Below are 25301 nucleotides of genomic sequence, written 5' to 3'. Positions count from 1 at the left end.
TCCAGAAACCTGGAGAGTAGCTACAGAGTGTATGGGAAAAGGGAAAAATAAAGAAATAATTCCAGGACAGACTGAGAGGTAGAAGTCAGAAGAAAACTATACAAACAGCAACAGCGGAAGATGGAAAGACTTTTTCACTGTAAAGAAAATGCTCATTCTAACAAGATGCTAGAGCCCCAGTGTCTGTAAATAGAGTACATAAAACTAGAAGAAAAACCTAATGGTTTTTTTTTGTTTTTTGAAGGACAAAGACAAAGAAGCAAGCCTATGAATTCCTTAGAGTAATTAAGGTGTGGCTGGAAATCTTCATTACAAAGAAGTACTGATAATACACAATCAGTGTAGGGCGTACATGCACACACACATTCTGTGCATTATGTGACTTTGTACCCAAGTTGGTTGCTTTAAAAACTATGTACAGTTATTTGGGTTGTTACCAGCAGTGTTTTGTTGGTCCAAGCACAATAGTTAAAATACCTTAGAAATTTAAAGCAAATACAACTTGATCAGTAGACTTTATCAACCATAATTTAGTACGTGATTACTAAATTACAAAGAACCAGAACCAGAACCTACAAAATGAAAACTGACAGAAATTCTTCTGATTTGGGTAAGTCAACTGAATAGAATTCTGTAATTAAAACATTAAAAGAGCCTGTAGAGATGTGGCCCACCACCTCTTATTTTGTAGATTAGAAAACACTAATGCCCACCATAATTTAATGATGGCTGCTATTGACAGAGGCTTGACCACAAACCCTAATCTCTGGACTTCAGACTAGTGAACTTTCTACAACTAGCTGCCCAGCCTTTAAATAACTGGACCATAAACTGTGGCAAAATCCACTATTATCTCAACTTTCTTATGGCTCTTCATGTAATCATTAAAATGAGAAAAACCCTCTGGCTTCTGCAAGTGTAATCAGGAACTAAAGAAATGCTAAACTTTTAAAAAATGATTAAAATAAAAAGAAAAATTCCTGAATGAAGAGGCAGACTATAGCAAACTCTAAATATGCATTTTCTGTTCATAACTTTGAACTAGTGTGTCTCAAACTTTATTAAGAGCAAGAATTGCACAGTTGAAATGTTTAAATGTGGATTTCTGGGTCCCTACTTCACCAGAGTTTCTGTGAAGTAGTAGCTGGCCATCTGCCTTTTAAGCAGCACTAACAGTGACCTGAGTAGGGCAAGGACATTCCACACTGCTCCGCCCCTACCCTACTTCCACCACACCTCAGTTTTGTGTAAGATGGTGTATCAGAGTTGCAGTGGGGAGGGTCACTAGGTTAAGTATCAAAGCTCAGTAACAAAGAGTTAGGGGACTTTTCCATCAACCACACCGTCCAATCCCATGTTTCCTGGATTGATCACCATGTGGGGAAGCAGAAACTCCTTCTGCTCTTGTTTTCCGTACAACACAACTGCCAGGTGCATATGTCACATTACCATTTTCATTGTCATTAAGAGCTACACTGCATTTGGTTTTGTTATCATGCTTTACGATGTTCGATGTTCGATGTTCAATGTTCGTTAGTTAACTCTTAAAGCACACCAGTGAATGTGTTGGTACTATTTCCACTCTCCTTTTCCCTTCAGATCCCAAGAAGAGGTTTAAAGACAATATCTGCCTCTAGGACTGAATGTTCCAGAGATGAGCTAAAGCAAGAAATGTTATTCTAACACTACATAATTGGGGCCATTTGGTCTAGGAGTTCAACAGTCAGTCTTAACAAACACATCAGATCAACTGCTTGGTGACAGGAAGTTACAATTCCCCTTCCCCATCCCCACACAAAAATTGTAAAAACTCCCAAATCAATTCCTAAATAGCAGCCAGATTTAGCCTGTTTTTTCTCAAAGATTATGGAGCCAGTTTACGGGACAGCTGGTCCTGGAAGTCAGCGGGTGCTCTGTCATAACTCCAATGCAATAGCGATTGGCTGTTGTCAGGACCCTAGTGATGGGTCATTAGTCCAAGCTATGCTGGTAAATAATGTGCTTTTCTTAGCGCTAAATAGATCTCATTACTCCCTTGTTAATCACTTTCACATTTGAGAATTTTCACACGTTACAGAGTCACATTTGTTTGCCAGGTATGAATAAAGAGCCCTTTATAAAATGCGCTGCTGTCTGCAAATTCTGAGATACAATAAAGCCTTTCTAGGGTGTTTTAAAAGATGAGACTTTCAAATTTGAATTGTGTGTTAATTAATGGATTTGAGCCCCCATCTATATATTCTGTAGCTGTTGCCTGCAGCTGCTATAAATAAGTCTAATTTACCATTTATTTTTAATGATACTAAATTTTAATATTTGCTGTCAGCATGGAATTCCCCTCTGGTGAATCTACTCTATTAGTATTATATTAAAAACAGATTTCTTCAGTTAACAAAAAATATAGGGCCTCTCCAGCTTTTTTTTAAAAAAAACACACACTCAAAAATTAGGATGAATTATTAATTTGTAACATCTGTCATTGGGTTATATTACATTGGGAAAATCCCAAGAGATGCAGGGCAAGCAGTCCTCTTGAAAATGACTTCATATCTGAACACTCTGGGGACACAAGACCAGGCACTGTGTCATCATGGCCCGTCCTTGATAAACTACTAGATGGGGTCCATGAATTGTAAATGGAAACATTACTGGTGTCACACTTAGGAATAAAATGGTTAGTGCTCCCTTCTCAACAGGTATTAGTTTACATTGTATATTGTGATTGACAGAGGAATGAATCTGTCTGTCAATATCAATCTTGTAGGGTTTATTTATTTATTTATTTAGTCTCCTGCTGAGAACAGCTTTATAAAGCTTAGAGTCTACATGGGACTTCTTTACTATGCCTTAAATTCCTTTAAGTCCCGGAAAAGCCGTTTTGGTTTCAATTAGGGAGAGGTTATTTGCTTTGGATTTTAATCTGTGAAATCCGAAGAGATTTTTATATAATACATATCATTAGAATCCAAAGAACATGTCCTAAATGCCTTATTCACAAAAAGACGTGACTAGTCTTGGACTATAACCAATCATCAAGGTGATGCCTAATATGAGCTTTTTAATACATTCCAACATGCCATTTTCCCCTAGATATTAAAATAAGTAAAGTGCTTCTTAAGTGCAGGTTCTTTTATTATTATTATTTATTTTTATTTTTTAAAAATTTATTTATTTTACATATTTGACCCCTTTTATCCCATCTACCTCCTCCCTCCCTATAAACAATTAGAATTGGTTTTTTTTTTCTAGTGTCATTTCATGACATAGAGTTTTCAAGTATGGAGCATTTCATAACCTAATTCAAAAGCCTGTCACCAAAAGCTGCAATATACCATTTCTCTACTCCATTTCCCAATTATGTATCACTGAATCCTTTATACTATGCAAACTAGAAGAGATTGTGGTGTTAACTGCAGAAAATCAAATGCTTCTTGAGTAAGGCAGATTAATTTTATGAAATATACTAAAAAGATTAAAATATGTAAATCGAATGTCACTTTACATATGCAAATCCAATTTCCTTTTATACATTTCATAAGAGTTGCCTAAAGCTGTCTCAGCCCCTTAATTCAGTGTGAATTGGCCTAACATTTTTCACTATAGAAAAAACCTCCTTGTCTCAGTAGACTGGTGATGTACCATCTTTTCCTTTTTATTCATTTACAGTGCTAATAATGACTAGATTATACAATCTCTTGACGAAATATATTTTTTGCTTTAAAATTTCTTACCACTTCCAAGCAGTCAATGATCTTGGTTAATTTGTCTTCAGGTAAATTCTTCAGCAAGGATACACTTCAAAATTAAAAAGAAACATTTATTTCATTATCTTCCCGAATTAAACTATAAATACCTATACATATATTTTAAAATCTTTACATTCATTTAAAAAATGCACTTTCATTTTTCCAAAGTAAACCTCCAAATGTATTACACATAAATAACTGAATTTCAAATACATTAAAATTATGTAAACACATATAATCTCAGACATTTATCATAGTCAAATAAAAATAAGATAGCATAAAGAAGAAAATCAAATTTTGTCTATTTGGGGGAAAAAAAACCATTACATTTCTTGTTCATTTTCAAAGTGAATCACTTCTAGAAATGTGTTTCTCTCCACATCTCAATATTTCTTTTATTAGCATGGGTGAAGAGCTCTGCTTCCAGAAGGGGGATAAGATTTTCATCTAACTCCTTGTAATTAAGTAAAGACTGAATCCAGGGGGGAATATAGGAATTAGCATGGAAATGATCTTTGATTATTAGTTATACTATGCTGTCTTTTAAAAGTAATGACAGCCAGAGGCATGTAATAGAAATATCTTTACAAATAATAATACAGAAAAAATGAAATAGAATATTAAAAATTATTTTTTAAAAAAATCAGAAATTCCACTCAGTATGATTAACCAATTAATATGATTAAATTGTTCTATTAAAGAAATTTCTCCTCGACAATACCCACTTTTACTCAGGTCTGTTAATAAGATTTCTATAAGATAAATATGTCTTTCTTACCATCTAAAATTTAACACCTCTAAGGAAAAAATGATGCTATTCCAAATATTCATGAAATGAAAAGACATGGGATAGCACATGAGAACTCCAACTACACTGCTAACTTTCTGCTTCTTGGATTGAACAGTAACTTGATGTGCTCATCTTGTTATTATGTTTTATAAATTACACTATGTACTATGTGTCATTTATAGACATCATATACTTCATAGTAAAAAGATATAAGTGGAAAAAGAAAGAGCTTACTGTGTATTATGAAACAAATAGAAATGTATTTCTCTGATATGTCTCCCCATTAATGAAAAAGTAAAAGAGTAACCAGAATTCATCATTGATTAACACATGCCTGTCATGAAAGTTCTACTTCTAGTCCACACTGGGATCTATGATGTCAGTGAAAATTCTCCCCTGTAAACTAATACCTTTGGGGATTGGTGAGGAAATTGATGTGAGGAAAAATCTTTTGTCTGTCTCCCCTCCATGAAGGCAGAGAGCAGGTTTATCATGTTCACCACTGAATCCACAATGTTTAGGGCTTGGCAAGAAGTAATTGTTGACTGAATGCATGAATGAGATAACAAAAGGAAGAAGAAAAGAAGGAAGAAATATGTACTAGTAAATTCTCTGAGCTCCTGCCACTAAGAGAACATACTAGACTCCAACGGAATGAACTGCTACACCTAGAGTTTCAGGTTTTATCTGACATTCAAATGCAACCCATGGACACTGGTTTATTTATTTATCCTTTTTTTGCCCTTGCATAAGTGCAGTTCATTAGCTTTAAATGCTGACTTGTGTTGCTCAGTTGTTGGATTTTGAGATCCCCTATATCCACGTAGACCCTAAATTGCTAAAGCATTGGTTGGTTGGTATAAAGGTAAGGCACCTGCTTATCATTACTGCAGCTCTACCAGGAGTCATTGTTGACTCTGGGAGAGTAAATCAGAAAGATTCTCTATGAGAAACCTCAACACCTGCAATGTTCCACTGATCAACAATGCGTTCATTCAACATTTATTGTGTCCTCACTATATTCAAGGCCCTGTACAGCCCTAAAATCATTGGTTCTGCAGGCTAATTATGCAAGATAAAATTACTATACTTAAAAAGAACTTAGAATTTAATTTTGGAAACTGTGAGATTTTTTATTATTACTACTTGTCATAGGTAACACCTCATTACAGTATGTATTACAGTTTCAGAGACTGTCAAAACTCCCACAAAAGACACAGAGATAGTTTAAATATGGAACATACTTTCTAAGAAACATTTTTAATGTATAACTGACTTTTCCACTTATGTGGGTATTTGTTTCTCTATAATTTGATGTATCTAAATAGAGGTATAAAGCAGTTCACAACCAAGCGTGTTCCAAGGTTCCATGCCATCATGGCAAGCATAGTAACATTTTTGGCATGTTCATTTCCTATAAATATAATAATCTGGAAGACGGTGTAGCTAGGCAATGGTGCGGCTATTCTTTACCCAAGAAAAAGAACGTCTCAGGTAAAGCAAGTAAGGATAATAAAATAAATGAATGTTAATATTATTCTAAGTAAAGCATTATTAGAAAGATTATCTTTTGCTACCTTCTTCCAAAATATAGGGTATTTTTCAAAGTCAACTGAGCAACTCATGTGACTATTTTAGGATTTTTAGCACATTTTTCTATATTACATTCAACGACTCCATCAATATAATGCAAAATTAGCAAAAGAAATCAGTGTACAAGGCTAATGGGAATTAAATATAATTTTTTATATATAGTGGCATTTACGGCAAAGAAATACTTCTAGGTTTAATCGTGCAGAAAATTTCTAAGAGAAGCTATGATGAAATAATCTGATAAAACCAACATATCCACAATATGGCTACATCATCTTCTCTTTTATACAATGTATTATTCTTACCTTCTGAGAAAGTTTCTGTACTGTTCATCTCTAGCTTGAGCTGTCCTTCTCATTATATTCTGGAATACCTCTCGATCTAGTGCCCAAGTTTTAGCACTGGTAATAGCTTTAGGAAAAAAATCAAGAAAATGATAAAATATTATTTAGCCCTATATTAAGAAAACATAGAAAAATGTTAATCAATAAATTTTTATGTTCTCAAAAATAGTAGTTCTTGGAAAAATGCATTATTAAAAATGCAAATAAAAAGCAGCAGTGATATAAATAGTAGATAATTTTATAAAATCATTTTTGGCTTTGATATGAACCATGGTTTGGAATTGAGTAGCAAAAGATTTCCTTTCTAATTATGTTTTCCTTAGGATGATATTAAAGTTAGTTTGCAATTCCCAATTATGCAGGATATGTTTCAGACTTGTGCTGTGACACAAGAGAAAGCCAGTCAGCCTGTTGTTAATCCAGAGAATGAAGAATTTATAAGCAGATAATTGAAAGTTAAAGATCTCTGGGTGTATGAGTATGTTTTTGTGTCTTTTTATGTTTTTTAGACTGTTGGTAAAGAGAGCCAATACAGTTTAAGGATCTCTGAGTGAATCAGTCATCGTGACATTCTTCTTAAAAATACAGATCCCTGGGCCCCATTGCCAGAGATTCTGATTCAGGTTTAGTGTGAGACCCTGAATCTGCATTTCTATCAAATACTGCAGCAGTGCTGAGACCTGTCACCCAGTCCCAAACCCTGAGAAACACCACATCTAAGTAACTCAGAAGAAAACTCAAGATTGAATAAAGTCAAAACTTAAGAAGAAACTTTTAAACTAATCTCAAAAGTCATTCATGAAAACTCTCATTAATCAATTACCTCATATCCCTTTTGATATTTATACATTTTCATTGGTTTAATTAATTTTTTTGGTTTATAATATGGCCAGAATCTCATAGAGAATGGAAACCAAACATTCTGGATGAGTGAGTGGTAGACATCTACACAGTAAAAAAGTGAAATAGTAATTAAAGCAAATATTGAAATCATTTAGTTTAAAGCCATGTTCATACTTTATATACAGGTATCCAATGAAAAAGTTCTTTAAAACTTGACTTACTTTGGCAAGTGCTTCAATATAAATCCTTTTATAAGCATAGCATTTCTATTAATAAGAGTATATGGGTCACAATGGGAGACAAAATAGACTGAATCAGGATGCAATAGTGACTCTACTAGATTATCTTTAACATCGTATAACAATTTAAAAATACAGCATTTCATCTCCTGTTACCTTTCACAGAGGCGGTCCTTGTACAGTTGTATAAAATGGCTAGTTCCCCAAACGTGGTCCACATAGGGATGGATGATAGCAATTTCTCCCCTTGGAATACCTCTAATCGGCCCTCTATCAAGTAGAATTAAAAATAATAATAATCAAAATCTTCCTGAATTCCATAAATTAAAAAAAAATCAGAAATTACACAAAGCATACAGTTAAGGTATCTTATGATTCTCATTATAATAAAGTGTTTAAGAATGCAGACTAAAACCAGTTCTGCCACTTTTAGCTGGTTTGTCTTGAGAGAGTTACCCTCTCTGCTTGAGGTTCCTTGTCAATAATGGGGATAATAATAATATTTACTTCACGTGTTTGTTGTGCAATATAAAGAAATTAATATAGGTAGAGAACTTAAAACAATGGCTCACACATAGTAAATGCCATTAAGTGTTAGCTATTGTTAATATTATCACTGTTACAAAATTCTTCCTCTGAGCAGTGGATGGCAAGTGTTTTATTTAAAATTCATTCTACCCCATAAAAAATGTAGCACATAAAACGATTTCTCTTGTATAAGAAACACAATAATTACTGCATGTCTTGAAAACACAACAAAGCTGTTCACACTGATAGAAGGACGAACTTGTCATAACTAAGAAGTGCCCTGGCCCTGCAGTCAGACTGCCTGGTTCTGACTAGTCAAGGCTGTGTGCCTTGGGTAAGTTACTTTACTATACCACAGTAACCCCTTGTTCACTGAAATGAACTAATAAGTGGAAGTCACTGAGAAGAGTGCTTGAGAAAGACAATATCAAGGGAATCAGAAGACAAAGCACAAACTGCAAAAGACACATCTGATACATGACTGTTGTATAAAATATATAAAGAACTCTTAAAACTCTTAAAATGAACAACCTAGCTGAAAAATGGACCAAAAACCTTAACAGACGCTCACCAAAGAAGATATACAGGTAGCAAATAATCATATGAAAAGACACTCCACATCATATGTTATCAGGGAAATGTAAATTAAAAAAAGGTACCACTACACACCTATTAGAATAACCAAAATCCAGAAAACTGACAACACCAAATGCTGACAAGGATGTGGAGTAAAAGTAACACTCATATATTTTTGGTGAGAATGCCATCTGGTACAGCCCTTTTGGAAGAGAGTTTGGTGGTTTCTTATAAAACTAAACATACTCTTACCACACAATCCAGCAATCACACTACTTGATATTTACTCATAAGAACTTATGTCCACACAAAAACCTAAACATGGATTTTTTATGGCAGCTTAACCATAATTGCCAAAATTTGGAAGCAACCAAAATGTCCTCTATTAGGTGACTAGATAAATAAACAGTGGTACATCCAGACAATGGAATATTATTCAGTGCTAAAAATAAATGAGCTATCAAACCATGAAAAGATATGGAGGAATCTTAAATGCATGTTACTAAGTGAAAGAAGCCAATCTGAAAAGGCTACATACTGTATGATTCCAACTGTATGACATTGTGGAAAATGGAAAACTATGGTGAAAAAAAGATGAATGCTTGTCAGGGGTAGAATGAAAGGAGATGAATAAGCAGAGTATGGAGGATTTTTAGGACAATGAAAATGCTCTGTATGATATTATAAAGAACAATGCATGTCATTATACATTTGTCTAAACCCATAGAATGAAGAATACCAAGAATGAACCCTAAGATAAACTGTGAACTATGGGAGGTTAGGATGCATCAATATATGTCCATCATTGGTTTTAATTAATTAAAACAATTTTTAAAAATGTACCACTCTGGTGAGTAATGCTGATAACAGGAAATGCTATAGATATGTGGGGGGTAGGGGATATATGGAGAATTTCTACATTTCCCTCTCTCTCTTTTTTGTTTTTTTTGTTGTTTTTTTTTTTTTGGTAAAACTAAAACTATTCTTTAAAAAAAAAAAAACAGTCTTAAAAAAAAGAAGAATGCTTGACAGTAATCTTTTTTAGGCAAAGGTGGGGGAAGAAGAGGCAGCACTTCGGACGACCTCCTCACAATTTTCCTCCCTGGAAATTCTATTCTCCTTTCCCATTGAACGAATGCAGATAAAATCTTACCTAACCAAAATCATATGCAAAAAAGACCTATTTTCTCAGAGGAAGACAAATGGTGGAGTTATGCTCTTTCTCTTGCAGAAATTCCTTCTCTAACTCACCGCTAAGTATCTCTAGATCGTCTCGATCCATCTGTCCTATCAACAAATCTGAGGTGAGCACCTAGGTTTTACCAGGAATTGGTCTAAGTACCAGAGAGACAGAGTGGACAAAACAGAAAAGATATTGATTCTGATAGAACTTACAATCTAGTAATAAATAAAGTCTGTTTTAGCTCCAAATCCTACTAATTAGATATGAAAAAAATTAATAACTTCTTATTACAACTAAATTCTTTTCCATTCAAACCACTTAATGGTACTGTCAAGTTGGTTTCATGGATCTTAATGCATTTCAAGTTTTTTTTCTAATTGGTTATGGCTCATAGGATGAGCAATACTGAAGAAATATATAGAATATCAAACATTTAAGCTAAATATAATTTACTATTTGCTATTTATTCTATATTTTATAAAGGGAGATTTTTAATTAATAAATTAATTTGGTCAATCAATTAAATCAGGCAACTCAGTTCTTAATTCAAACAAGAAACTGTCCCATTTTCATTTCCATGTGTGCTATAGCCATGATTTGAATGGCTGTATTAATGCTGACTTCTGCTCAAACTCTTCTCTCCCTAAGTCTTTCATCACTTACTGGCAAGGAACAAGATGGGCAGATATGAGTTTCTCATCCTTTCCTAGCAGGTTCCACAAATATTTGTTGACTTAATGGTCTATCTTCTCTTGCTAGAATGTTCTAGTGTTGCTAAAATAGAAGTGAAATGGCCAAGAGAAAAACTGAGAGAGGCAAAAAATTTCTCTGGATCACCTATCCCCCAAAACTTGAAGGCTGGCTAAATTAAGCCTATAGTTCGCTTCTTGGGTAAAACAATTACTTGGAAATGACTGTATAATTTTAAGAGTGCCTACAAAGATGTAGACAGCAAAATACAAACCAATAATTATGAAACTGGGTTGTTTAAAAAAATCAAAGTATATAAAGATAATATTTTATATACTACAATTAGAATAACATATGTTTATTAATTTATTTGGATAGGCAACTTCTGCCCCTCACTTATGACTCCAAGTAAATAAGAATCATAAAAGCATTGCTTAGGAAGTGGCAAGATCACTGAATTAGCATTTGTTCACTGGAACATGCCAGACTCAGAGTCTAATTGTAAAAAGTGACTTTGCGAAAACTAAATATCATCCATCACATAAATGTTAACTTAAATTGTATTGGTCTGTAATTTTAGTTAATATTCATCTTATACATTTATTCTGGGGTTCTTGTTGTTTAAGAGATATGTCTAAATGTGCTTGTATTATGTTTATATAAGTTTAACTGAGGCTATAATAAAAGTAATTTTAAAATAAATTTTAAAAAAGCATTGCTTAGCATTATTCACAGTGGCCAGGACATGAAAGCAACCGAAGTGTCCTACAATAGATGATTGGCTAAAGGAGCTGTGGTACATATATACAATGGAATATTACTCAGCCATAAGAAGAGATGAAATACTGCCATTTGCAACAACATGGATGGGCCTTGAGATAATCATGCTAAGCAAAATAAGCCATACAGAAAAAGTTGAAAATCACATAATATCACTTTTATGTGGGATATAAACCTAAAAGCAACAAATGAACAGTACAAACAGAGACTCATGGACATGGACTATAGACTAGTGGTTATCAGAAGGTAAGGGGTGGAAAAGGAGGGGGGAGGTAGACGGGGTAAAAGGGGTCAAATATAGGGGGGTAGGGGAGGGTGGAGTACGTAAAGGGGATCAAATATATGGTAGCTGAAGGAAACTGGACTTTGGGTGGTAAACACACAATAGAATATACAGATGTCAAATTATAATGTACACCTGAAAACTATATAATTGTATTAACCAGTTACCCCAATAAACTAACTAACTAAATGAATGAATGAATGAATGAATGAATGAATAAAAAGGAAAAAAAAGAAAAAATGCATTGCTTAGATTGCCAGGAACTATAATGCTGAATAGAAGGCCACGGGGCATCTCAAGTTACCACTCTATCTGGGTAAGCCAGTTTACCTTTTTTCCTTAAAACTCAAAAAGTTAGGGCAATTCAGAATTTGACAGAACATTCAATAACCATAAGCCTTATTCAGATAATTTCTTACTTCTATATCTTAAAAAAAAAATGTTTTTGTGTATCACTGTTAGACTTATGCATTTGACATGCATTTGAGAAATAAATCCTTTGTCCATCTATTATAATCTTTTCAGCATATAAGCATATTCAAGTGATCATATATAAAGGAAGTCATTTGAGTGATTCTAAATACACCAATTTTTATTTTAAGGCATTCCATTTGATTTGTCTGTTAGCTAAATGTACCTAAATTATCTTTTTAAATCATTGGTATATAACCAAAATATTTTACAGGACCAGAAATATAATTGTTTTTATTTTTCTGGTACAACCACCTAAAAATGTCAACACAAGCAACAGTTTTAATGGAAACAACTTTTCGTAGTTGTTGAGTGAGTGGATTCTTGAGTCTGATTGCCTAAGTTTGTATCCCGCCTCTACCACTTAGGACCTGTGCGGCCTTGGCTAACCTCTCTGTGACATAGTCTATATTAGCAACATGGAAATAATAGCATTTGCCTAATAAAGTTGATGAGAAGATGAAATGAGATCTCTCTATTAAGTGCTCACGAGATGCTTGACAAATAGAAAGCATTCAGTAAATATTATCATCATGATTAGATCACTATTACTATTTCATGAACTCAATCTGTTACATTTTTTACAAACAGAACAAACTGTTTCGCATTTTTATATACGTTTGCAAAAATCATAAGACTATAGGCAAAATATTTATTATACGGTAACTGGAAAAATCTGTGAAACCCACCTGCCAGCACGAAGATGTGGTTTCCTGGTTCTCCTTGTTTAATAATGTAACTCCCTTGCTGGTAGTTTCTTCCATACATGCATTCCACCATGTCTTTAATCTGCTGAGGATCCAGTCTCTTCAAAAACTGATTTTTATTAAGAGCATCTGTAATGAGCTTCTTCTCACTGGTATAATAGAAAAGAGATGTTAGCTACAATGAATAAAAACCATGTTTTGCTATTTAGATTCACTTCATTTGGAATCTTGATATAACTACCTACATACTTACAATTTTTCCAGCAGGATGATTTTTCTTCTAGCCTCACCAACACTTGACCCTTATAACTACTATACATTACACATAAAATCTTTGAAAATACTTTTGAATATTTTTCTGGCAATCATTATTACATCAAGTTTATTAGCATTCCTAATTGCCATCATCACAAATGTAGCATCTTTCAAGATCCCTAGATGCACTACCAATGGACACATAACTTTTAGATGGAAAGCAAATCTGGTTGGTAAGTAGAAGGTGAATTCAAGGGACTATAACACAGTTCATTCACTGATGTATGTAGGTATGCATAGTGTTTATAGTACTAGTTATTTTACGTCTTATTTAATCCTTACCACTAACCTATGAGATAATTATTATTCCTAGCTTATGGATAAGTAGACTAAAAGGTAAGAAAAAATTCATTCCCCCTAGGATTTAAATCTAAGTCTGTGAGTCTGAAGTCTGAGCTGCTTCCATTCCATCCATTGCCTGTTCTGAGCTGGAGAAGTCAGCTTCCTTGGGACTCGTTTAATTTGATAAAGGGTTATGGTGGTGGTCTGGATTTGCCTAGGTTTTGACTCTTAGCATGTCTAGACTACACAACCTACACTTTCAAGTGCATAGCCTATTCATTTCCCAAATCCAAAGCCCACTTGTTATAATCCTAGAATACTCTACTTTCTTTTAGAAAAGAAGTAGTTCTAAATAATTACTCAATCTTCATTACCATAAATTTCAAATATTTAATTAACATACTTTATATGTAGATATCAGAGAATTAATAAACTGGGAAAATGTCTCCTTGTGGGCTAAGTCAGAATTTTTGTACACTATGTTTGCTCTCACTCAAACTCAGTGTGATTTTAAGTAGGTTTTTTTTCTGTAGTTTTCACTCAAACTCTCCCACCGCTAGCTTCACTGTTTGAAAACTTGTGATATTTTCTACACAGAAAATTCTCAAACACAAGATGAAATTTCATTGAATTAGATATTTTCTTCATGACCACATGAATCAGATCATTAGGCTACCTGAAGGAAATAGAATGAAGTCTTGTACAAATTCATTCTTCCCCAGTGACTCCATCACCCTCAGAACCATCTGTACTCTTTGAGTACCTTAAGAGCTTCCTTCCTGCTTCATCTCACTTATCACCAGATCTTATCAATTCTCTTTACAAAATATCACTGTTATCCTTTTTAGTTTCTATTTTCAAGGATATCACCACAGTCCAAGAAAAAAAAACTCTTAGGTCTGGACACCCTTATCAGGTTCCTTTTTGGTATTTTAGTTCCTAGCCTCATTCCCCTATAGTCCATCCTATATCATATTAATCTTGCTAGAAAACTGACTTCACCCTGATCTAATTCTTCCTTTATCCACCAAAACCAACAATTCATTCAACTGATATATACTGAGAAAGTACTTTTGCTAGATGTTCTGAGTGCAAGTAGTAGAACTGTGAATACCAAAAAAGCCCCAGCTTTCATGGGCCTTTAATGCCAGTGTACCATTCCAGCAAGTGTTTCCTCAATGCTCACATATCCCAACTTCCCAAAATAAGTTCCAAGAAGCACTATTCCTATAAAGGCACAAGTGTGCTGAGTTTAAGCAATTTTGCAAATTCTCAATGTATACTTTAAAGATTCGAAGAAATCTTGCAGTAAACAAATCTGTTTAAACCAGTGGTTCCCAAACCTCAATGTCTTTTTTATTTATTTCTTTTTGGCTTAACTTCTGTTAACATTCCATGGAAATACAGTTGGTCCTTGAATAAAAAGGGTTTGAACTACGTGGGTCCCCTTATATGCAGATTTTTTTTTCAGTCAATACTGTAAGTGTATTTTCTCTTCCTTATGATTTTCTTAATCACATTTTCTTTTCTCTAGCTTACTTTACAGTAAGAATACAGTATGTAATACATATATAATATGTGTATTGACTATTTCTGTTATCAGTAAGGCTTCTGGTCAACAGTAGACTATTAGTAATTCGGAGGGAGTCAAACATTATATGCTGATTTTTGACTGCATGGGGGGTCAGTGCCCCTAATCCTGTATTGTTCCAGGGTCAACTGTACTGTGAAACCATTTTGCCAATAGAAGAAAATTAATATCCCACAATCTAGTACTTCTCATTTCCCATCATATGGCTCCACTCTATCCATCTAGTACTTACTCCTTAAAATAAATCTTTTGTTATAGACAGACTGGTTTTCTCATTGTCTCCTATGCCTGCCAGCTTTTACCTTCAGGCTTGCCACATGCTTTCTCCTATAACTTAACTGAGTTTCTTCTCCCTTCAATCAAACCAAGCCTTACACATCTACCAAGATATGATCTAGTTAATCCTGCTTGGATACTGTAGCTTGCACAATCTTTTTATTCTACTCTAAACTCCTAGAGTACTTGTATTCATGTCCATTCAATTTAACAAATTTATCAAGCATTCACTTAGGATATAAAAATTAATTAAGCATGGCCCGTGGCCTCGAAAAGTTCTCATATCCTTTTAACTTAGTTTAGTGCTAACTATATTGTCATGTTCTACTGTTAGAAAAGAGTTATCTTTATGAGTTTTTCTCCAAACTAGATTGTAAATTCTTGAAGGAGTGGGTTTTATCTTGAATTTCCTATTAAGAAGCAACATACAGAGGTGATTAAGAGTATGAACAACTCTTCCTACAACTATGATAGACAAGCCATTATAAGCACAACTCTTCCTGCTTACACAAAACAATCGCAAAAGCTAATTATATATATATAATGTATGTGCGTGTGTTTGGAAGAATTGGAGACCTATCAGCATAGCAACAACTTGATGAGCCATGATCAACAAAAAAACATGAGCTTGCGATTCACCTCTGCATTTCCCTTCAAGGCATTTACTGATTTCTAGGCAGCACTGAAAAGACTTTTAGAAGTCTCAAAGAGTTGGGAAGATAAAAGTTAGTGTTCAAAATACACTACAGAGGCATCCTGGTAAACACTCATGATTTCAGATGTGACATCAAAAGGGCTGCAACCTAGAGGAGCAAAGACTAATCAAAAACAAGCTAACTTTCAAAAAGACTGAAAACCAACTGTGAAACAACAAATTCCTATTTTAGGTAAAATAATTTGCCTCTAGCTTAACTGTCTGCCAGAAGCAAAGGCAAATTTTTCTGTAGGATGTTCATAAAATATAGGACTCAAATTTTCTCTACAGTTTTTCTATAAGGAGTATTTGGCATGACATCAAAAATTACCAGAAGAAAATATCAAATAGCTGAACATCAAGAGAAAAAAAGACAAAAGAAACAGACTCTTGGTAGATGAAAATAATGTAGGTATCTGTCACAGACTTTTATGTAACTGCAATTACTATGTTTAAGAAAATCAAGGACAAAATGGAGAAGGTCAGCAGAGAATACAAATCTTTTTTAAAAATCAAATAGAGATTCCAGAATTGAAATATACAACATCCGAAGACTGGAGCGCAATAGATGGGCTTAGAATTTTGATAGGACAGCTAAAGAAGATTAGAAACTGAATCTAGACTATATCTAGGTGGAAGATTGGAGAGAATCTGGATGAAAAATAGAGCAACAATGACAACAGCAAAACAAAACCTAAGAGCCACACACAATAGAAAAATTGTACATATGTGTAATCTGGTCACTGAAGAAAGGGAAAGGATTGGCCTGAAACAATATATGAAAGTGTCATATTCAAGAATTTTCTTAAATCAGTAAAAATACATCAACTCACAGACAAGTTGTACGACGATCTCCAAACAAAATATATAAGAAGAAAGCCATTCCTAGTCACATTATAGTCAAATTACTAAAAAAACGAATACAAAGAAAAAAATCTATTAAGTAGCTGGAAGAAAGAAACATATTTCCTTCAAACGACCAAAAACAGAACTGCCTTACTCTTCAACAAAAATAATGGAAATCAGAGATAGTAGAATATCTTCAAAGTGCTTCAAAGTGACTATTTAATATCTTTACACAGTGAATATATCCTTCAAAAATGAAAGCCAAATGAATACATTTTTTAAATGTTATTCCATTGGCAACAAACTTACCAGAAAGAAAATTATCTCAGATGGATCTAGCAGATGTTAGAAGAAAGAGCAACGAATAAAGTAAACATGTGGGTGACTAAAGAATGCTTATCTTTATAAAAGAGTAATAATATCTTGTAGAGTTTAAATATATGATTAAAAATGTATAAAAATAATAGCTAAAATTGCAGGAGGTGGGGTGATGGTTCTGAAATGAAGTTAACATAATAAATTAAGAGTGCATGTTATAATATAAAGTAACCCCTACAAGATTAGTCAAAGAATGTTTAACTACAAAGCTAACAGAAGAGAAAATGAAATGACAATAAATCAATAATTAATCTAAGAAAATGGCAAGAAAGTAGAGAAAAAGAAATCAAAAGAGTGGAACAAATAGTAAGATGTTAGAAACCCAAATACTTTGTATTTACATTAAAGATAAATATACTAAATATCCCAAATAAAAGATCAGATTGTCAGACAAATAAAAATAAATACATGAATAATTAATAAGGAAATGACAAATGCGTGTTGCTTATAAGAGGTATGCCTTAAAGATCATGATATAGAAAGGCTCAAAGTAGAAAGGTAGGAAAAGATATACTTGTAAACACCAATTATAAAGAAAAATTTCCTTTTATTTAAATAGACTTGAATGAAAAACTCATTTGTAGAAATAAAGAGGAATATTTAATACTGATATCATCAGGAAGATATTAATATTCTAAATGTCTATGCACCTAATTAGGTAGCATCAAATTAACCAAAAAATGACAAAAATTAAAAGAGAAATAGATGAATTCACAATCATTTTGGGAGATTACAATACATCTCTCTAAGTAACTAATAGAATAAGCTAACAAAAATTAGTTAAAAAATAGACGATCTAAATTTTAAACTAATCTAAAATTTAACTAACCCAAAAATTAGTTAAAAAATAGATCTAAATAGATCTTGATTATCAAACTTTTCTTAATCTCTTGACCTAATTGATATTTTAAAAGATTGTATTCAGAAAATTCAGAATATACATTATTTTCGAGTGTACATGGAACCTTCATGAAAATTGACCATATGGTGGACCATAAAGCAATTCTCAACAGATTTCACAGTACTGAAAAATACAGAATATATTCTCTGAATACGTAGTATTAAACTAGAAATCAATAACCAAAATAACCAGAAAATCTTCAAATGTTTGAGAATTGAGCTATACATTTCTAAATATCCCACTGATCAAAGATTAGTTCATTAAGGCAGTGAGATAATATTTTGAAATAAATGACAAAAATAGGACATATCAAAACTTCTCGGATGTAGTTAAATCAATGCTAAAAGGGAAACTGAGAGTATTAAATAGACACAAAGAAAGATTAAAAACAAATGACATAATATCGAGCTCAAAAAGCTAGACAAAGAAAAGCAATTGAGCTCAAAAAAAAGGGGAGAAGTAACGAAATGAAAGTAGAAAATAACACAGAAGAAAAAAAGTGTAATGAAGAGAATCAACAGAGCCCAAAATAGTTTATTTGAAAAGACTGATAGAACTGATAAATTCAGAGCATGAAAGGGAGGGAGGAAGAAAGGTCAAGAGAGAGAATAATTACCAATTTGGGAAATAAAAAAAGAGACATCATTAGACATTACAGATATAAAAAAATGAGTGGATAGTATAAAAATATTTTGAAAATTTAGATTAAATGAAAATTCCTAGAAAAATATAGCATCAAAATCTGATATAAGAAGACATAGAACATCTGCTTAGTAATAAATTAAATAAAAACTATCACATAAAGAAAATTCTAGATCCAGGTGACATTACTATTAAGTTTTCCAGATACTAAAGAAAAACCATTATTAACCTTATGTAATCTTCGCCAGAAAACAGAAAAGGAGAAATTTTTTTCCAATTTAGTTTATAGTGTCAGAATAGCTTGATAATAAAAATCTATATTACAAGAAAAAAAATCAAAGGCTAATATCCCTAATGAAGATATGTGCAAGACTCAATAACAAAACATACAAACGAGTATGTAAAAGTATTCTAAATCAGACTGAAAAATAATTAATGTAATTACTACATGAAAAAGATAAAAGAGAAAAAATATAGCAAAATCTTATTAGATGAAGAAAAAAATTTAATAAAATTAAACAACTATATATAAATTTTAAATTAAAAAAAAAACTCAGCAAATTAGAAATAGATGTAAATGTCCTCAATCTGTTAAAAGATACATATAAAACAAAACTAGAAAGTATGATACCACATGTGAAATACTGAAAGCTCTCCTCCAGATATCAGAAATGGGAGACTGCAATTCAACCCCAAATCAGCTGTCTGAGCAAATTTAGTTAGATGAGGAAAAAAAGAAATGAACAAACTAAAAAAATTAAAGATATAAACATAGGAAAAGAAGAAATAAAACTGCTATTCTTTCTAAAAGATACGATTGTATAAGTGAAAAATCCAAGAGCATGTGTAAGTAAAACTATCAAAATTAATCAATGATTTCAATAATCTCACTGGATGCAAGGTCAGTAAGCAAGTTCAATTGTGTTTCTATATCCCAGCATCAAACAGTTAAAAATAAAATGTTAGAGATAACACCATTTTAAAAAGATCAAAAACATCAACTATATAAGATTATATCTAATAAAAATGTATAAAATTTCTACACAGAAAAGTATAAACTATTAAATGAAAAAAAAATCTAAATAAATGAAGGCATGTACCACAGCCATGGATGAGAAGACTAAATTTTTTTAATGTCAGTCTACTCAAATTAATCAGTTTCAATGAAATCCCAATCAACATTTAAAAAAAATTAATAATGAAAATTGACAAACTGATTCTAAAAATCTTACAGACATAAGAGTGCCCAAGAATAATCATCACAATGTTGAAGAATATTAACAACATTGGAAGACTTAAAGTAGCAGATATCAATAATTATTATTAATCAAAATAAGAAAATATACTCTTGGCACAAGGATGGACAAAAAGACCTTGGGAACTGAATGGATAGTTTAGAAATCCACCTGGACATACATAAATATGAGGAAAAAGCAGACATCAGTAGAAAATACATACTTTAAAAAGTGCTCACCATTGTTAATTACCAAGGAAAAGCAAACCAAAACCACAATGAGATACCACAACATACCACCAGAATGGCAAAAATGAGAAAGACTGACAATGCCAATTGTGAAGATGTAGAGTAACTTAATACTCACACATTGCTGGTGAAAGTATACATTTGTTCAACCATTCTTGAAAACTATTTGGCAGTTTATATTAAATGTGAATTTAGGTAAAATGTACTTATCCAGCAACTTTACTCCTAGCTATATGCCCATCATAAATCATAATAATATACCAAAAGACATGTGCAAAAATGTTCATGGAAGCTTTATTCAAAATTGCTAAACACCGGAATCGACCAAATGCCCATAAATAGTAAACTGATAAACTGTGGTACAGTCATACAACACTACATAACAATGATAATTAATGAACCACTGCTATGTACAATAACATAACATAAGTGAATCTCACTATATACACAAAGGAAGCCAGACTCCATAGAGTACATACTCTATAATTCCATTAAAATAAAGTTCAAAAATAGGCAAAAAGTAATCTATGTTGATACTAGTGCAGATAGTGGCTACCTTTAAGGTTGGGGTTGGAAGGGGGCAGGAAAAGCTTCTGAGATATTGGTAACCCTCTATTTCATGATCTGTTTGGTGGTTACATGGGTGTGCTTACTCTATGATTTGTGTTCTTCACTAAAAATTTTATTTAAAAAATGAAATATATGTATGGCTTTGGAGTCAGAAAATCCTAAGTTAAAATCCCAGCTCTGCCATACTTCTAGCTGTGTGACCTTGGTCAAGTCACTTAGCCTCTCTGAATCTCAGATTTCTCCTCTATGAATAGAACACGGTAATCATACCTACTTCATAAGGCTCTCATGCACATTAACTAAGATAAGGTTAATGCGTAAATACTGAATAAATGGCAGTAACAGTAGTAGTTGATGGTGATAGTACTGATATTTTTTGTGAAGAAGAGCGGGATGAGAAAAGTTCTAGAAACCATGAGGAAACAAAGCACTATGAATCAAGGCCCTCTGCTCAGTTCAAAGTTCCTCCAATAGGGCTGAATCTCATGTTTATGCCCATTAGTAGCAGCATCAGTAATACTTTTGTAATGCTTTTAAACCCTCAATTTACATTATCAACATTCTTTGAAGCAATAAATTCTTTTCCTCTAAATTGCTTCAGGAAGTTGAATTTGTCAAAGTCCATTGTCAGTTCTTGCTTTGCTGGGCCCTCAATCTTCCTTCTCTGGTCCTGAGTATTTAGAGGTCTGAGCTCTCACTGTTAGTTTTTCTTGGGTCACAGCATGTGTCTTTCTACCTTCTTTGCATAAGGCTTAGTGCGAAGCAGGAGCCAGCACCTCCTATCTATCAGGGATTTACTGTGAGCACAGAGGCCAAGGCAACTTTACTCATGTGGCATTTCACAGCTTAATTATATATACCCATAGAAATCATATTGTAGAGTATTTTTGTAAAGGACACAAGATCTGGAGCTGAAACGCCAGGGTTTGATTCCTAATTCTGCCACTTAGAAACTGCGGAACCCTGGGCAAGTCACTTAATCTTGAGTTTTCTCAGCTGTAAAATGACAAACACAGTCTACAGGTCATAGAATTTCTATAAGAATTAGATTAGTTAACAACACAAAGCATTAAGAACAGCAACTGGCACATAAAATATGTTACATAAGGGACAGCTATTCCTATTACAGGTCAGCAAGTTCCAGCAACTTAAAAACCTTCAAGTGAGAAGAGCCCTAAAAACTCCAGACTTGACACCTACCTTTATTTAAGGAGATTCCTTCACGATGCTCTTACAACTCCTGATGATTCAGCCCCACTGGCTGTCCAGTCTCCTCATGCTCGGGGGACCGCAGGCCCACTGAACCACTTGCAGATTCCCAAATGTGCCAGGCCACTTTGTCTCCCTGCCCTCCATTCCTCCTTTGAAACCCAGCTGAAGATCATCTCTTGTATGGAGGTTTCCCTGATCCCACTAAACAAAATATGCTCTCTCCTCTTTTGTACACCTATCTCTTGGAATATTAATCACACGAGACTGCAATAAATTTTTATTTACCCAAAGAGACTGTGATCTTCAAGGATGTAACTATGCTTTCTTCATCCTATTATCTAAAATCTAGAATTGTATGTGGCACTCAGTAGAAACTCAATAAAATTATTGCTAAGAGACATGCAAATTCTTTCTTCTAGTTTAAAAATCATGGATACAGAGAAAAGAATGGAGGTGGAAACGACAGTCACCTAGGAAACAAGGCACAGATAATAAGCAGGATAAGCATCTATTTCCTTCTCCGAAAAATGTTTTAAGTGATAAACCAACAAGAAAAATAAAAAAAAAACCCTAATAAATGCACAAGTTTATAATTTGAGAAACTAGCATGAGAAAGAGAAGGTCATTCCTTGCGTAAACAGAAAATAAGCATGACATTCTCTTGTCAACTCTGTTACCCTATCGCCCATGTAATTAAGTACGGTTGTAGTTTAATCATGTTTACTGTTACTTCATGCCTACAACAAACATTCCTCTCTCCCTTTCTTAAATGCGTGCAGATAATCCTATTCCCATGAGCATCAAAGAACAGAGTTTAATAATGAAATGTTGAAAACAACCAAAACTTAGAAGGAAGTCAATCTGACATACTCGAGGATATGCATAATCATCATTCTGCTGCATGGTAATTAGGTAGAAATGGTAAATAGTTTCCTTAAATGTCTGTAAGGAGTATTGCTCTTAGATCATCAAACTGAATATTTTTGGATTCAGCTGCAGGGAAGCCTGTTCCTATAAGAAAATGGTTCTCAATCGTCGCTACACATTAGAAATCGTCAAGGGAGTTTTTATAAATCTCGATGCCCAGAGCCCTCACCTGAAACCAGTTTAATCAGACTCCCTGGGGGCTGGATCAGAACATCAGTATTTTTTAATACTTGCCAGGTGACTACAGTGCGCACTTAAGGTTAAGAATTACATCCGTGAACAAGAAATGCAAGGGACTCTTAAATTGTCCTTTCCTTCTGTATCCCTGCATCACTGCGAGCATGCCTCTATTGAAGACTCATCAAGCAATCAATCAATTACTATTAAATAATTAATACTAATTGATTAATTGAAAATAATTTATGTTTGTTCATCACAAGACTTTGCCATGTATTATTCTACTTTGCAAGATAACTAATAAACACAGAAAAAAGAGTTATTACTCTCCTCTCCCTCCTCCCAGCATCCTAGATGGAACCTGAAACATAGCCTGGCACTTAGCAGCATGCTTTCCAGTCAGCCCCAGGACTCTGGACTTTTATATTATTTGCGATAAAATATACATAACATAAACTATATCATTTTAACCATTTTTAAATGCACAGTTCAGTGGCATTAAGTACATTCCCATTATTTTGCAACTATTGCCACCATCCATCTCCAAACTTTTTTCATCTCCCCGAACTAAACTCTGTACTTTCAATCTACTTTATGTCTCTATAAATTTGACTGCTCTAGGTACCTCGTGTAAGTGGAAAAATACAATATTTGTCTTTTCGAGTCTGACTTATTTCACTTAGCATGTCTTCAATGTTCCTTCATGTTGTAACATAAAAAAGGAAGGAATTTCCTTCCTTTTACAGGCTGTATAATATCGCATTGCATGTGTATATTGCATTGTGTTCATCCATTCATCCATAGATGGACTTTTGGGTTGTTTCCACCTCTTGGCTATTGTAAATAATGCTTCTATAAACATGCGCGTTTAAGACTGTGGTCTTTTATGCACGGCTTTACATATATAGCATGGTCAAGATTCTTAGCCAAGAATCTCACACATGAGAAGCAAAAGGGTGTCGCATACAGAATTCTAAGATGGCCCATTATTATCTCTATCCTTCTGGTGTCATGCTCTTGTATCATCCCCTCCCCGTGAGTGGGGATGGAACCTGTGACTTGCTCCTCATCAATAGATTATGGCAATGGTGACGGGAACATCTCCCAGTGTATGTTATGTATGACTTCATCTTAGCCAACTATACAGAGATTCTCCAGCTGGCCTTGAAGAAGTAAGCTGCCATATTGTGAGAAGCCCTGTAAGAGGAACATACAGTAGAGAACTCTCAGTAGCCTTTAGGAACTGAAAGTAGCCCCCAGCTGACAGTCAGCAAGAAACTGGGAAACAATCCTACAACCACAAGCAATTGACTACTGCTAACAATCACATTAGTTTAGAGCATCTCTTCTACTAGAAACTCTAGAAAGGAACATAGCCAGTTAACACCTTGACTGCAGCCTTGTGAAACCTTGAGCAGATGACCTAAATAGCCATGCCTATGCTCTGGACCCACAGAAATTCTGAGATAATAAAGATGTATTGTTTTAAGATGCTAAGTTTGTGATAACTTATTATGCAGCAATAGAAAACTAATACACCTGAGTTTCTCTGTGTTTCTATTTCTAAGAAATTTCAAGTAGTATCCTGTTCTGCTTATTTTTTACCTCCAATTTTCTCATCTTATCTGAAGAGAAGGAAATGGAAGCTACAGATCTTTCCTTCACATTTGCCAGAGCTTGATTTATAAACCCCTGAAAGACTATCAGAACTGATGCCTGAAATTTACCAATTAAAATTAATTTGACATGACAAATACTCCTACAAGGATTAAAAGGAAATTGGGAATCCCTGATCACTCACACTTTAGTATGAATTATGTATGAGATACTCTCTGGTCATTCCTAGCTATAGATCTCCAAAAAACTCTCAAACAAGACTGCACTAAAAAATCTACAACTAATAAATACTTCTAAGTGGTGTCGACATGGAGAGGAGGAGACAAATTATTTTAAAATGAGGCTTTAAAGAAAGGAAATAGTTTTTGTCAAAGGATAAATACAAGAAATATATATTTTACATAGAAGGTATTTCCAGAGTCTAAAAACTAAAAAGCCTTGTTTCTGGCTTCAGGTCTTTTCCCCTTCTTGAGAATTTTATTGAGGGTTAAACCTTAGAAAAAGTCAGGCAACAGGAGCTGAGCTGCTTAGGCTTCCAGGAAGAAAAGGGAGGCTCTCCTAGAAACTGACTTCACCGCTTATTAGGAGGCAAAGGTCAGTGGCAATGCCTCCCTCTG

General features: G+C 33.7%; 1 protein-coding gene across 2 annotated transcripts in view; it reads right to left on the bottom strand.

The window, feature by feature from the left end:
* PRKG2 (protein kinase cGMP-dependent 2) overlaps window positions 1-25301 on the bottom strand; it is an 83223-nt gene that overhangs the window by 50829 nt on the left and 7093 nt on the right. For both annotated transcript variants that reach the window (XM_006907613.1, XM_006907614.1), the window contains exons 2-5: window positions 12756-12922; window positions 7712-7825; window positions 6435-6540; window positions 3732-3795 (exon numbers count right to left, since the gene is read on the bottom strand). In XM_006907613.1, coding sequence (XP_006907675.1) covers window positions 3732-3795; window positions 6435-6540; window positions 7712-7825; window positions 12756-12922 — 451 coding nt within the window. The remainder of the gene's footprint in view (window positions 1-3731; window positions 3796-6434; window positions 6541-7711; window positions 7826-12755; window positions 12923-25301) is intronic.

Source organism: Pteropus alecto, unplaced genomic scaffold (genome assembly GCF_000325575.1).
Source record: "Pteropus alecto unplaced genomic scaffold, ASM32557v1 scaffold161, whole genome shotgun sequence".
In the NCBI taxonomy this organism is placed as follows: domain Eukaryota; kingdom Metazoa; phylum Chordata; class Mammalia; order Chiroptera; family Pteropodidae; genus Pteropus; species Pteropus alecto.
The sequence above is the reverse complement of the archived record's forward strand: the minus strand, read 5'-3'. Positions and strand labels throughout refer to the sequence as shown.